At 38.6% G+C, this 15,729-nt stretch overlaps 1 protein-coding gene across 1 annotated transcript in view; it reads left to right on the top strand.

Moving 5' to 3' along the window:
• The window catches only part of TTC39B (tetratricopeptide repeat domain 39B), a 125,332-nt gene that overhangs the window by 79,577 nt on the left and 30,026 nt on the right, over positions 1 to 15,729 (top strand). The window contains 4 exon segments of the mRNA XM_040481291.1: positions 2,172 to 2,236; positions 11,846 to 11,951; positions 13,332 to 13,397; positions 14,906 to 15,014. Of these exon segments, the coding sequence (XP_040337225.1) occupies positions 2,172 to 2,236; positions 11,846 to 11,951; positions 13,332 to 13,397; positions 14,906 to 15,014 (346 nt within the window).

Raw genomic sequence — 15,729 nt, 5'->3', positions numbered from 1 at the left:
CTTCCCTTCCCTCCCCTCCCCTCCCCTCCCCTCCCCTCCTTTCTCTTCCTGGAGGCTTACCCCTTAAGTTGGGTTCTGGTTTAGTAAAATTGAATCAGTCTGTTCTATGACCCTGTTTTCTAAAACCCTACATATTCTGAAGGCTGGTTGAAAACTGCATTCTTACTGCTTCAGTGAACATAATGCTGGTCACGGAGGTCCCCAGTTTTTCTGATGTGTTTTCCAAATGGGGATTTGACAATCAAATCTGGGAGTTGCAGGCTTACTTTATTTGTGGGGACTTGTAACTAAACATCCGGCAGATATGCAAGCCTCTTCCCTCCTCCTCATGCCTCCATATCCAGTTTAATGGTCATGCTTCTCTTACCATGCTTCCTCTTCCTTCTCTGATTGTTCTAGTGGGAGTGTTCGTCATCTCCCCTCTAGGCTGCATGGCAACCTAGCGACCCTCTGGCTCTAATTTCTCTTATCCTCAGCTCATTGTCCATTGTGCAGCCGCATCCCCTCTCAGAGACGAGAATCTCACCTTGTCATCTCTCTGCTTTAGCATCTCGTAGCTCTCACCGACTATGGCAGTGGTTCCATATCAGAATATCAGAAGTGGGGGAGGTTTCAAACTAAACGGGTATCTTCTCCCAAATTCCCTATGCCCCCCCCCCCCCTTACCATGTGCTCAGATGCTATTGGCAGGTATGTATGATGCATACCTGAGTGGCATGGGTAGAGGTAGCTTTGTTACTCCTTGGTTTTGCGGTCTTTGCAGTAGCTTCTGCAGCAACGCTGGGTGACGTAAACACAGATGGCCAAGTACACGCCATGATCTTTAACGCCTCCTTGCCTTTCTACTTCAGTTTCCCTTTGCTTGCGAAGCTCACATCTGGTTTGCCTTCCTTCCTCTGGCCCCATCCTAATCATTTTTTATGGCTTAAGCGCCTGTTGCTTTCAGGAAGCTTTTATGGGCCTCTCCTTACCCCCCTCCCCTACTTTGTGCTCTCATGACCTCCTGTGCATATCTCTACCCATGTGCATGACTCTAGCCCTTAGCGCCTTTTATTGCTCTTGACTGATTTTGCATTCAGATGGCAGGTGTAAAATAGGCATTCAGTCAATGTTTGGTGAATGATGAAATGAAATATTATTATTGGAGGCAGATTTTAAAGTGATTTGAGAAATTCTTTCCTGGCCAGTATTGGAACTTATGCAAGCATAAGTCTCCTTAAAATGAGAAGATGAACACTTATGTTGCATGGTGAATTTTGTACTTATCAGTGCTTATAATAATTTGAATGTTAAAGGTTTAATAATTAATGAAACTTATATACTAAAATAATTTTTCCCTTGCTTCGGAAGGATGCTGAAGTGCACAGTGAATAAATACCAGAGCAGCTTTCCATTATCAATAGGCTAAGAAAACATCGTCCACAGAAATGCGAAATAGGGGAACTGTCTCCAGTAGCTCCATCTGTTGACTAACTTCCTTTAAGCAGTTTTGGATATAATTTGTTAAGAGATTCTCTTAGAATCCTGGAATGTTGACCCTGAAAATGACATTCATTTAGGCCCCCTGCCTCAATTTTATGGTTGATGACCATGAGGCAAGGAGAAGTAAAGTGATTTTTTCCCCACCAAACAAAATTGCATATTAGTGACAATCAGTTTAGAATCCAGATCAATAATTTTTGTTTTGGAAATATGTATTAGTGAAGTTTACAATGTTAAACAGATTGAGTGCTAAAGTACCCTGCAAAAGAAGAACCATCATTCCATTTACTGGAGTATGATGGATTGGAAAGTTTGCCCTTAAGGCATATCCCTTAAATCAGCCGTTTGGATTCTGTTGAGCCCAGAAGAAAATTGCACAGTAGATGATGTTTATTACAGTAGATTTGGACTAACTTATTTTGCCCCTAATTGCTAAGGATTACTTCCTTAATTACTTATTTGAAGTGTTGCAAAGATTTTTGAAATGTTTTCTTTTTATTGCCATCTAACTTGGAAGACCAATTACAGAAAAGCATTTCAAATGTAAAGCAAGAGGAATGTTTCAATTTAAAGATTATGTCCTCAAAAGAGAGGGAGGGTTTTGTTCTAATCAAACAAATACCCAGATGTGAGGACAGTGTAAGAATCTTTTGCTAACTGATCTAATTACTTCATTGAATTGTTTTCAGGATGAAAATATGATCAACTTCATCAAAGGTGGGCTCAAAATTAGGACAAGTTACCAAATATATAAGTAAGTTAAAAATTAAGATCTCATTGTTTGTTAATTAATTCATTTATTTATTTATTAAGATCTCATTTTTAAATGATTCTTATACTATGTCCCCTTTGTACTTTAAAAAATTCTCATTAAGTACGACTAGGTTTTTTTTTATTTGGTGTTGGTGAAAATGCACTTGATGTTTTGGCTTACTGAGTATGCATTCAGTGCTATAGGACAACAGAGTTTAAGTTTAAATACAATTTTGAGAAAAATAGCTGAAAAAAAGTGCTACTAGCACAATTTCTAATTACATAATCTTAGTTTCTCTCTCCTAAAATCAATTTATAGATTTAAAATTACAGGTATGTCTTTGGTCCAGACTAGAGCAGTGCCCTGCTTGATAAAGTTTTCTGCAGTGATTTAAATAGTCAATGGAGGTGGGCCATAGTGTTGTTCATATGTTCTGTGTCCTTACTGACTTTTACCTACTTGTTCTATGATTTGTTCGTGGAGTAAAAATCTCCAACTTTGATTCTGGAGTCACCCATTTCTCTTGTTAGTTCTGTCAGTGTTTAGAACCTTGGTTATCAGATTGATGTGTGTTTTAATTGTTTTGTCTTTCTAATGAATTAAACTTAAAATTTTTTTTTTTAATGTCTATTTGTTTTTGAGAGGGGGGCGGGCAGAGAGAGTGATGGAGACACAGAATCCAAAGCAGGCTCTAGGCTCCGAGCTGTCAGCACAGAGCCTGATGCGGCGCTTGAACCCACGAGCTGTGAGATCATGAGCTGAGCTGAAGTCAGATGCTTAACCGATGATCCACCCAGGCACCCCTTAAACTCTTAATCATTATGAAATATCTCTACTTAACTCCTTATGATTATTTCTTGTCTTGAAGTCTGTTTCATCTGATATTAATGTATTTATTCATGCTTTTTTTTATAATTAGTGTTTACATGTCACATATTCTTTTATTTTAAGCCTATCTTTGTTTTAATATTTAAATTGCATTTCTTATAGAGGCTTGTAGCTGGATCTTCCTTTTTTTACTCAGTGTAACAAATGATATGTTTGTACTTGTGGCTGCCTTTTTTTTTTCTCTTGCCTTATTTGGTTTTCCCAGTTCTTTTTTGCCTTTCTTTGCTTTCATAAAAATTGAAAAATATATATTCCAGTGTAATCAATCCCTCTATTGTTTTCTTAGCTATAGCCCTCTTTAATTTTTTAAAGGTTGCTCTAGTGATTATAAAATCCTTCTTACCTTACGACGGTCAACTTAGAGTTAATATCGCACTGTTGCCCCTAAAACATAAGAACTTTGTGGAAGTATAATTTCATTTGCCACTTGTCTTTTATACTATTCTTATGATAGTACACTTACATATATTATAAACCTCACGATGCAGTGTCACACTTTTTCTTTAAACTATGATATCTTACAGATTTTTCTATTTACTCATATATATAGTTACCATTTTTTTGGTATTCTTCATTCGTTTCTGTATACTTTTGGACTGAAGAATTCCTTTCAGTATTTCTTGTAGTACATGTCTGCTTTCAATAATCTCTCCGTTTTCATTTATCGGAAAACGTCTTCATTTCTGAAGGCTGTTTTTGCTTAGTACAGTATTCTGGGTTACAAGGTTTTCTTTTTTCTTCTTTCACCACTTTTATTTATTTTTTTTTTAAATTTTTTTCAACGTTTTTATTTATTTTTGGGACAGAGAGAGACAGAGCATGGATGGGGGAGGGGCAGAGAGAGAGGGAGACACAGAATCGGAAGCAGGCTCCAGGCTCCGAGCCATCAGCCCAGAGCCCGACGCGGGGCTCGAACTCACGGACCGTGAGATCGTGACCTGGCTGAAGTCGGACGCTTAACTGACTGCACCACCCAGGCGCCCCTCACCACTTTTAAACTGTTAGTCCATTGTATTATGGCCTCTGTTGTTTCTGATCAGAAGTCAGCTGTTGTATGTATTACCAGGGCCTGTCTGTAATGTATCATTTCTTCTGACTGCTTTGAAGACTCTTGTACCTTTGGTTCTCAGTAGTTTGCAACGTGTTTAAGTGTGCTTTGAGAAATTGTGGCCATTATTTCTACAAATATTTTTTTATGCTCCATTTTCACTGTTTTCCTCTACTTTTAAGGTCCAATTACACATATTAGTCAGTCTGATTTTGTTCAACAAGTCACTGTGGTACTGTTTATTGAAAAGCGTGGTTTTTTTGTTTTTTGTTTTTTTAGATTGGCTCTCTGGGTCATCCTGGAGTCAGTTTTTATTGCTTGCTTTTTCTCTTGACCATATGTCATATCATTTTGTGTCTTCTCTTGACAACAGTATTTAAATTGTGCACTAGGTATTGATTCATTATAGAGACTCTTGATTCTATTATCTTCTTGGAAGAGTGCTGATACTTGTTCTGGGAATCGTGAATTTGACTAGACTTAGACTCCAGACTCTTGACTCTCTACAAGAAGGTAGCACCTGAAGTCACGGCTCCTTTATTTCTTCTGTCTTGCTCTTGCTTTTGCTTTTCTTTGGAGTCTCTCTCCAGTATCCCAGTAGTTCATGGGTCCAACAAGAATTTGATCTTGGTTTTTCCCTCCTGTGTGCTTCTCCCCTCTCTGAAACTTTTTCCATTGCCTCACAGCCACTCTGGCGGTCTTGAACTCTGTACTCTGACTTTTAAGGCAACAGGACTGTGTGGCTTTCTGTATCAGCTGCGGGCAGCCCATATTGAGTGGACGGGAGAGTACTTCAGCTGACTAGCCATGTAAATGTGAAGTCCATGTGAGAGTGGTTCTCATCTTTCAAAGGCTAATTCTTCCCCAGTTTTCTCCTACTTTTTGTTCTCACTTTCCAGTGCCTGAAAACACATTGTAAATGTATATTTGAGGGGCGCCTGGGGGCTCAGTCGCTTAAGCATCCGACTCTTGGTTTCAGCTCAGGTTACGATCTCAACGATTTGTGGGTTTGAGCCCTGTATCTGGCTCTGTTTGGGATTCTCTCTCCCTCACTATCTCTGCCCCTCCTCCCCTGCTCACTTTCTTGGTCTTTCTTTCAAAAATAAATAAACTTAAAACATATTTAAATTCTAAAGTTTATAATTGTTATCTGTGAGACAGTTAATCTAATACAAGCTAGTGTGTGTGTCATTACTAGGAGCAGATCCCCATTAGTGCAGAACCAAGATTTAGTGTTTTAAGAGATACTTTCACACAAAGTGATTTAATAAAATTATATTCCATTCAAAATCTATAGGTGGGGCAGAAATTTTGGGAATTGACATTTTGTTTTTAGTTTTCCTCTTGAAATACTTTTTATTTTTTTTTTAAATTTTTTTTTCAACGTTTTTTATTTATTTTTGGGACAGAGAGAGACAGAGCATGAACGGGGGAGGAGCAGAGAGAGAGGGAGACACAGAATCGGAAACAGGCTCCAGGCTCCAAGCCATCAGCCCAGAGCCTGACGCGGGGCTCGAACTCACGGACCGCGAGATCGTGACCTGGCTGAAGTCAGACGCTTAACTGACTGCACCACCCAGGCGCCCCTTTTTTTAATTTTTATTTTTTTAATTTTATTTAAAAAAAATTTTTTTTAACGTTTATTTATTTTTGAGACACAGACAGAGCATGAATGTGGGGGGAGGGTCAGAGAGAGAGGGAAACACAGAATCGAAGCAGGCTCCAGGCTCCGAGCTGTCAGCACAGAGCCCGATGCAGGGCTCGAACTCGTGAACCACAAGATCATGACCTGAGCCGAAGTTGGACACTTAACCGACTGAGCCACCCAGGCGCCCCTGAAATACTTTTTAGATGATACAAAAGAATGTTAAAGAGCTAATTGCTTTTCTAGTCATAAAAACTTAAAAAAACTGAATGAATTCAAGTAGTCTTTTTAAAAAAAATAGTTTTTTAATGTTTAGTTTTGAGGGAGAGAGAGAGAGAGAGAGAGAGAGAGACAGAGCCAGAACATGAGCAGGGGAGGGCAGAGAGAGAGGGAGACACAGAATCTGAAGCAGGTTCCAGGCTCTGAGCTGTCAGCAGAGGTTGATGTGGGGCGTGAACCCACAAACAGCGAAATCATGACCTGAGCTGAAGTTGGACGCTTAACAGACTGAGTCACCCAGGTGTCCCAATTCAAGTAGTCTTAAAATGGCACAAACATACATATCAATGGAATGGAACAGATAGACTTTTGAAACAGACTCTGTGTGTGTATGTGTGTGTGTGTGTGCATGTATTTTTGCATACACAGACATTAACCTGGGAATTAAAAATATGTGACATTTGTGTATATATATATACACATTCATATATATATATGAATGTATGTATGTATGTCTTTCAAAACAGTGGGAAAAGATGGATACTTTAACAAATAAATGGTTTGGGGAAAATTGGTTCTTCATTTTGGAAAAAAAATATAAAAATAAATTCCATGTGGATTTAATATTAAGATATATTAAAAATTTTTTTAAATGTTTATTTATTTTTGAGAGAAAGACAGCGTGAGCAGCGAGGGGCAGAGAGAGAGGGAGACACAGAATCTAAAGCAGGCTCCAGGCTCTGAGCTGTCAGCATAGAGCCCAATGTGGGGCTCAAATTCATGAGCTGTGAGATCAAGACCTGAGTTGAAGTTAGACACTTAACTGACTGAGCCACCCAGGATCCCCAATATTAAAATATTTTATTTATTTATTTATTTATTTATTTATTTATTTATTTATTTATTTATTTATTTATTTATTTTTAAGGATATTTAAAATTTTTGTTGATGTTTATTTATTTTTGAGGGAGTGAGAGAGTATGAGTGGGGGAGGGGCAGAGAGAGAGGGAGACACAGAACCAGAAGCAGGCTCCAGGCCCTGAGCTGTCAGCACAGAGCCCGACGCGGGGCTTGAACTCACAGACTGTGAGATCATGACCTGAGCTGAAGTCGGATGTTTAACCAACTGAGCCACCCAGGCGCCCCTAAAATATTTTTAAAAGAGTACTAGTGAAAATAGGAAAGTATTTTTTGTAGTCCTAAAGCACTAAAGCCATTAAACTTTTATTAAAAATTTTTTCACTTTGAAATAACTTCAGAATTTTTACAAAGAATTTTTATGTGTTCTTCATTCAGATTCACAAATGTTAATATATTTTTTAAAGAAAAAAATTTTTTAAATGTGTATTTAATTTTGAGAGAGAGAGAGAGAGAGAGAGAGAGAGAACACAAGCAGGGGAGGGGCAGAGCTAGAGGGAGACACAGAATCTGAAGCAGGCTCCAGGCTCTGAACTGTCAGCACAGAGCCCTAAACGTGGCTTGAACCCACAAACCTTGAAATCATGACCTGAACCGAAGTTGGACGCTTAACTGACAGCCACCCAGACGCCCCACAAATGTTAACGTCTTTTAGAACTGCAGTATAATTATTAAATTCAAGAAACTAACGTGGGTACTAACATTTACCCAGATTCCTCTAATTGTCCTATCAGTGTCCTTTTTCTGGTCTAGAACTGAATCCGAGATCAGAGATGTTGCATGTAGTTGTTATGTTTCTTTAGTCTTTTTTAATCTGAAAGAGTCCCTTAGTCTGTCTTTATTTTTATGACCTTGATATTTTTGAAGGATACTGGGCAGTTATTTTGTAGAACATCTCTCAGTGGGGACTTACCTAATATCTCTTATGATTAAATGCAGATTTTGCATTTATGGCAAGAATACCATGTAAGTGATATTGTGTCCTTTGTAGTGTATCATATCAGTAGATACATGATGTCAATTTCAGAAGCTTTTCTGAGTGTGACATAAAATCAGGAACCATAAAAGACTGACTTGACCAAATAGATGTTTAAATTTTCGTCAGGGCAAACTATACCACAATAAAATATGCCAATGGAAATGTGATCCAAAGACTCAGGGCAGATGACAGTGTGAGGAGCTCATAAGTTGGTGGGAGTCTAAGTTGATACAATTTTTTTGGAGGATGTTTGACAGTATGTATCAAAATTAAGAAAGTGTATTGCCTTTGATCTCAGAAGTCCCTTTTGTAAGGATTTATCCTAAGGACAGTTGTGATAGATTAACTATAGTTATGGTACTTGATGTAGGAAAAGTACTTAATGAATGTATAAGCACACTTTTAGCAGCACTGTTTATAATATGGAAAATTTGGAAACAAATGTTTAACAATAAGAATCTGGTTAAATAAATTATCCCATAGAATAGAATAATACACGCTTGTTAAAAAAATAAGGTAGCTTTCATGCATTTTCATGGAAAATCAGCAATATAACCTATATAACGTATATGCTATATGATCCCATTTGTGGTTTTTAAATATCGCATTCTCACTAACACATAAAACCTCCTAGAAGGTTATGTACCAGGCTGTTAACAGTGACCATCTCTCTGCGGGATAGTCATGTGGAGGCACTCACACCTTCTCCACGTATTTGGGAATTTTGTAACAAGCATCTATTATCAGAAAATACATTTAGGGGCGCCTGGGTGGCTCAGTCGGTTGAGCGTCCGACTTCGGCTCAGGTCGCGATCTCATGGTCCGTGAGTTCGAGCCCCGCGTCGGGCTCTGGGCTGATGGCTCGGAGCCTGGAGCCTGCTTCGGATTCTGTGTCTCCCTCTCTCTCTGCCCCTCCCCCATTCATGCTCTGTCTCTCTCTGTCTCAAAAATAAATAAATGTTAAAAAAAAATTAAAAAAAAAGAAAATACATTTATATTTTTATCAAAAAAGAAAAGAACTCTGACCATTGTTTCTGCCTCTTGCCATCCTACCTATATTTTGATGTTTGAGTTTTTAATGCATGTGCCTGAGCTTATAATTATCTTCTTACATAATTAAATTATATGCTTCCTGTCATTTTGAAATTTCCTCTTTCACTTCATGTCACAAAATATTAGGTCATTAAATATTTTTAGTTCATCATGGATTTTAATGGCTATATAGCATACCATTATGTGGGTATACCATATGTGTGTATGTATAAAGATATACACTCATTTGACTGTCTTCTTAATTCATTTTCTGTTTTTGCCTATTTAGTTTGCTTATACATTTTCATTATAAATAGTAATACAGTATCTCTCCTTATAGGTAAAGTTTTGTGTGTATCCATGCTATTTCCTTAGAATAAAATTGGATTTATTGGGTCAAAGGTATGCATGTGTTTAAGATTTTTGATTTATATTGCCAAATCATTCTGAAAAATAATTAGGTCGACAAACTTTTTCTAAAAGGGCTAGATGGTAAATATGTTAGGCTTGAGAGTCCTAAGATCTCTGTCGTAACTACTCAATTCTGAGACTGTAGAGTATAAGCAGCCATAGACAAAAAATGCATGAATGGGCATGCTTAGGTTCCAATAGCTTGTCAATCTCTGTACTATAACCACCTTTTACCAAAGCAGATGAATATGTCTATTTGTTTTTTTTTTTTTTTTGCCAACACTGGTTTTCCATTAAAAAAAATTAAAATAATGCTTTATTAACACAAAATCAGAATACATATTGAGGAAAATGGGAGAATGTACATGAACAAATATTAACACACACACCCCATATTCTTTTCACCAGTAATAATGGCTGCTAGTATGTTAGTATGTATTCTTTCAGAATTGTTCCTATACAAATGTAAAGATATATGTAGTTTTTATTTTTTTATTTTGTATATGTATTTTTTAATGTGCATACTCTTTTGTAACCTGCTTTTTCCTTTTTTAAAAAAGTTTAATATATTTAAGTAATCTCTATACCCAGTGTGTGGCTTGAACTGATGACCTTGAGATCAAGAGTTGCACAGTCTTATGACTGAGCCAGCCAGGTGCCCCATAATCTGCTCTTTTACTTTTCGATGTCAATAAATCTTCATTTCGTGTAATAATCTATCTTCACATTTTACTAGTTGGCCCCAAATTTCTTTTATTGCTGGTGTGTCTGTATCAGGATGCAACCCACGACTGTCTACTGCATCCTGTGTTTATGTCCATTACGTCTCTTTTATTCTGAAACAGTCTTTCTATTCATGATGGTTGTTGAAAAGCCCAAGCCAGTTGTCTTGCAGAATGTCCCATGGATTTGTTTGATGGCTTTTTCGAGTTTCCATTCAGGTTGTTCTTTGTCTTAGTCAGCTCAGGCTGCCAGAACAAAATGCCACAGACTGGGTGGCTTAAACAATAGAATTTTATTTTCTTGAAGTTCTGGAGGTTGGAAGTCCAAGATCAGGGTGCCAGCATGATCCGGTTCTGGAGAGAGCTCTCTTTCTGGCTTGCAGACAGCCAGGCCACCTTCTCTCTTGGCCCTCACATGGCCAAGAGAGAGATAACCTCTCTCTTCTTTTTCTTCTAAGACCACCAGTCTTACTAGACTAGGACCCCATCCTTTAATTAAGGATTTTAGACCTCCTAAAAATTCCTGTCTTCAGATATCCTCACACTGGGGCATAGAGCTTCAACATAGGATTTGGAGGTGAGGTGGGGGGAGGGGTACATAACTAATTCAGTCCACAGCCTTCTAGCTCCTTTTATTTCCTGTAAACTGGAAATGAGATCTGTAGGCTTACCGGATTCCAGTTAAATGAATTTGGCTAGAATACATCATAAATGAAGTTGTACGCTTCATAGTTATATCACACAAGGTGATACATAATATCTGGTTATTTCTTACTACCTTTTAAAAATTTATTTGTCAATTTGGTAAGCAATTCCTGTTCATTACCAACTTTTACATCTTTATCATTGTTTTATTTAAAAAAATATTTTTTTAATGTTTATTTATTTTGTTTTGAGACAGAGAGAGACAGAGCATGAACGGGGGAGGGTCAGAGAGAGGGTGAGACACAGAATTCGAAGCAGGCTCCAGGCTCTGAGCTGTCAGCACAGAGCCCGACGTGGGGCTCGAACTCACAGACTGTGAGATCATGACCTGAGCCGAAGTCGGACGCTTAACCGACTGAGCCACCCAGGCGCCCCTATCATTGTTTTAATTTGCACTTCTCGGATTAAGTATTTGCCTTTTGAACATATGAAAGGGAAGGGGGAAGTGCATAGAAAAGAAATTAATATGAGAAACCTAAAAGATTTGCTTGGACGGACTAGGAAAAAAAGACAGATGTGCAATTTTGATGGAACTTGCTGTCCTTCCTCAGTCTTCCTACTGGCAAGCTCTAGAATTTATTTGGTCTGAGATCATGGTGATCACACTGAAATTCACATCTTTTTGGCGGTAGCATCTCAGTCCTTCGGTGGAAAGTAGGGTTGCTGAAGTGCGCACAGCAGCCGAGGGATGGAGCACATCTAGGAAGGCTTCTGTGCAATATTGCTGGAGAGCTGTGAGGTCACAGCCCTGTGGTCCTGTGGCTCTGGGGTCATGCTCGCTCACGTTCCAACTCTGTCTTGCTTTCAGCCCAGAAAGATGGGTCCTGATAAACAGTGTAGAAATGGGTGTGTCCGTTTTTCCTTAATGACTATTCCCCAGGTGGCCTTCAGGTTAAACTCAGCACAGCTGCCTCCATTTAAAAGTTGTCTAGTATTTCGGTTAATGACAATTACTTTATCGTGCATAAGTGGGAAAGTTGACTTAACGTGAATTTGCAGAGTCCTAGTAAACTTATGCAATAACATTTTTTCTTCAATCTAGAGAATGTCTTTCTATCCTGCATGTAATTCAGAAGAACAAAGTTGAGCAGCAGTTCTTCTATGAGTTTGAAGGGGGTGTCAAGCTTGGAATAGGTGCCTTTAATTTGGTAAGTAAATAATTATAAAGCCACCAGAAGCCTTTGTAAAAGAACCTAAGATGTTCAGCGCCTTGTCTACTGCGCGTGAACCTCTACCTGGGTTTGGTTGACAAGTAGCTAGAGTGCGATCTGTTTTTCTGTGTTGTGACCCGGTGGCGACTTTGGCCAGCATGTGTGGTAACGTTCTGCACATGCTCAGAGTCGTTTTGGATTGTACAGTAGGGGAAGCGTGCAGCACTTGAATGGGTTAGTAACAGTTTTGGTAAGAAGGAGCTTGGAATCTGGTTCCGTTTTCACATCAGAAATACTGTTACTTTAGCAATGGTGGCTCTGGAATTGGAAATAGGTGAGGCAGCAGTGATATACCTTGAGGAGCGATTATGATGCTGTGAGGGAGACAAAGAGTTTGAGTAGATATTGTCAAATTGTAATATATTATTTAGGGATTTTGATATTTGTCAAGGTTTGATTAGAATTGATGAGAAAGTCAAGGGGTAAAGGAAATAGTACACATAAGTATGTATGTCACCATGGCCTCTTTGTTCATGAGCCCATTGGTCGATGATGGGGGTGCCTGGAGAAAGAGGCTGACTGGTCTCTGTAGAACAGGTCATCTTATTCATCTGGTTATGAAAATCCTCCTCTGCTCAGGTCAGCCTTTGGTGAACATTTACATGGGACACAAACATCTTCCCTTTTTTTTTTTTTTTGCTCATTCAGAGAGGACTGTACTCCTCCCTAGACCTTTTTGTCATTAATTTCCCAGTGATACTGCTTCCAAATCCTTGAACGTCCAGCTAACTCTTTGGCTTCAGCCTGTGAGTCTGTAGAGAATTGCGCATGTGGCCTTCCAAGCAAAGGGAACTAACAGGTGCACCGCTCAAAGTCCTGCACTGGCTGGCTTGTGCCTCCCCACTGCTCCTCAGGGTGGTCCTAGAAAGGGACCGCAGGACCGTGCTATTCACTTTTGGGTGATGCGCGCATGTTATATGGAGTTCAGCAGACTTGCTTTCTGGGAAAGGAGGTTAAGAGAAACCTTATTTGGAAGTGGGCCCTGAGGGAGTGCCTTCTCACCGCTTCATCATTCGACATAAAAAGAGCATGTATTCTTTAGAGCGTCTGGAAAAGGCCAAGGTTTTGTTTGTTCGTTTTGTGTTGTTTTTAAATTTTTTAGGTTCATTTTCTTCGCTAAATGAAATTAATTCACAGGTAGTGATTACTGTATGTGCAATATGTGATGATTGAGGTATGTACAGTGGTTTAAAGTTGGATCTAGTTTTTCATATTACTGAATTATTAAAACTTAAAGTTGTTTGGAGGTGAACATTTCTCTATAGTTAGATACACTAACAAATAAGTATGCTTGTATTTTTTTTTTTTTTCTTGCAGATGCTCTCCCTTTTACCAGCACGGATTATCAGACTACTAGAATTTATAGGATTTTCTGGAAACAGGGTACAAATTTAATTTTATCTTAATTTTGACAGGGAAGATGCAAACATTATTTGTTGGATACGAAGGAATGCAATACATCCTCATAACTAGCGTGACAATTATTGGCAATTTGTTTGCAGGATAGTAAAGAGCCATTGGGGTCTTGATCATACTTTTCAGAAGTCGAGATGGTTTTTCTATTGAAAGTTAAAATTTTTTATCTTTGTTACCTAAATTCTGGAATTCAAAGTTATGTTTTACTAAGGTTGCTGCTTGCTGGACTTTAGTAGTCTTGTGTGGTTAGAATATGCTTCTTTAACATTTCAGCAACCCTAGAGTGTTCTGTAAAACCAGGAAATTAGGCTAGATTTCCATGTCTCACATTTTATGATTCACACGGATCAAGTATAGTTGTAGTATTTTGGGTTTCTTTGTACTTTTACAAGTTTTATGACAAAACTAAGGAAATTTGTTTTCCATGAGTTTAATTCATTATGTTGTTTCTTCTTCTTCTTCTTCTTCTTCTTCTTCTTCTTCTTCTTCTTCTTCTTCAGTTTACTTAATTATTTTGAAAGACAAAGAAAGAGGGGAGGGACGGAGAAAGAGAGAATCCCAGGCAGGCTCCGCACTGCCAGCGTGGAGCCTGATGTGGGGCTTGAGCTCACGAACCCATGACCTGAGCTGAAACCAAGAGTTGGATGCTCAGCTGACTGAGCCACCCAGGCGCCCCTCCCTCGTTCATTATATTTCCACGTGCTTGCTTCATAGTGTATGACATTTATTAAATGTAATACTCAATATGATATTACCAGGGTTGTCTTATTGCAAAAGCTGTCCCTGTTAGTAAAGAGGGCAGGTTTTGAGAACTATATGGGAACAAGTATAAGAAACTACTATTTTTTTCCCCCAAACAGGCCTTGTACTTTTTTGTTTCTGTGCTTCTGCTGGTCTCTATTTTGGATGTCCTCCCTAGCCACCATCCTTCCAAATAATGTTCTGTTGAGATCCTCTCCATCCATTAGGTTTGAGAGAAATGTCAGCTGTTCTCAAACTTTCCCTTATTCTCTCCCAGTGAGGCTCAAGTATTCCTAACCCAGAATCATTTACTTACCCACCTTTTTTATGACACTCACAGTATTTTAATACAATTGTGGGTTCACGTAGCATTTTGATGGAAAGATCTTTGACGACAAAACTGTATTTGTTCATGCCAACCATAATGCCTTGCACTTAGATCCTCAATATGTTTTAATAAATCAATATTTTTATAGGAGAAATACAACATTTCTGTGAAATGAGCACTGCCTTTATCCTCTCCGTAGAATCACATAATAGAAAGAATTTGTGAGATTATCTTATCGCCAGTTTAAAATGTGAAGTTTATTTCTAGTTAGGCATTACCCCTTCCTAAGCTCTTAAGAAATAAAGCCTGCTTTCACGGAGTGGGGAGATAGGTGAACACTCGGTAGTGTCTGAATATGATTTTTCAGTCATGCACTGTCCTTCTGAAACGCTTTTACTTCCCACAGGAGTTGGGGCTCCTGCAGTTACAGGAAGGCGCGTCAGGAAGAAGCATGCGCTCCCCATTGTGCTGCTTAACTATTCTAGCTTTCCACACTTATATCTCCCTGATACTTGGTAAGGACTGTGCCACATTTTATGTCATTGAAAGCTGATTACCTCTCGTCTGAGTAAGTAAAACATTTAGGTTGTACCCTTGGTCCAACCAGCATTAACAGTTGATTATACTTTAGTTAAAAAAATTAGAAAAAATATCACTAAAAGCTAGTAGTTTATTTTTTTATATAAAAATTTTTTAATGTTTTTATTTATTTTTGAGACAGAGAGAGACAGAGCATGAGCAGGGGAAGGGCAGAGAGAGAGGGCAACATAGAATCTGAAGCAGGCTCCAGGCTCTGAGCTGTCAGCACAGAGCCCGACGCGGGGCTCGAACTCATGGACTGTGAGATCACGACCTGAGCCAAAGTCGGACGCTTAACCAACTGAGCCACCCAGGCGCCCCTAAAAGCTAGTAGTTTATATCTGCTTGCTTTTTTTCTCTTTTTTCAGTAAAACTGGAAAATAGTGACATTTGTCATATAACATTTGGCAGAGGAGGTGGATGGAGGGTTTCTTTCACTGAATTTTTTTATCTGTTTTCCTTAAAAAGTTGTATAAAGTTTGCTTAAGGTGATCTATTTTAACATATTCGTATTAGATTTCTTTTTGCATAGAAGATTAAATGTTCGGCTAAGATAAGTTAATGTTGCTATTAAAACCAGAAAGCCCAAATAGGACTCAAAGACAGCTCCTTCCATTCTTAAGAATTAGCCTGTGCCAGAGCTTTCTTAAA

This window comes from Herpailurus yagouaroundi, unplaced genomic scaffold (assembly GCF_014898765.1).
Source record: "Herpailurus yagouaroundi ecotype Mexico unplaced genomic scaffold, PumYag 160, whole genome shotgun sequence".
Classification (NCBI taxonomy): Eukaryota; Metazoa; Chordata; class Mammalia; order Carnivora; family Felidae; genus Herpailurus; species Herpailurus yagouaroundi.
This window is presented reverse-complemented; position numbering and strand designations above follow the sequence as displayed.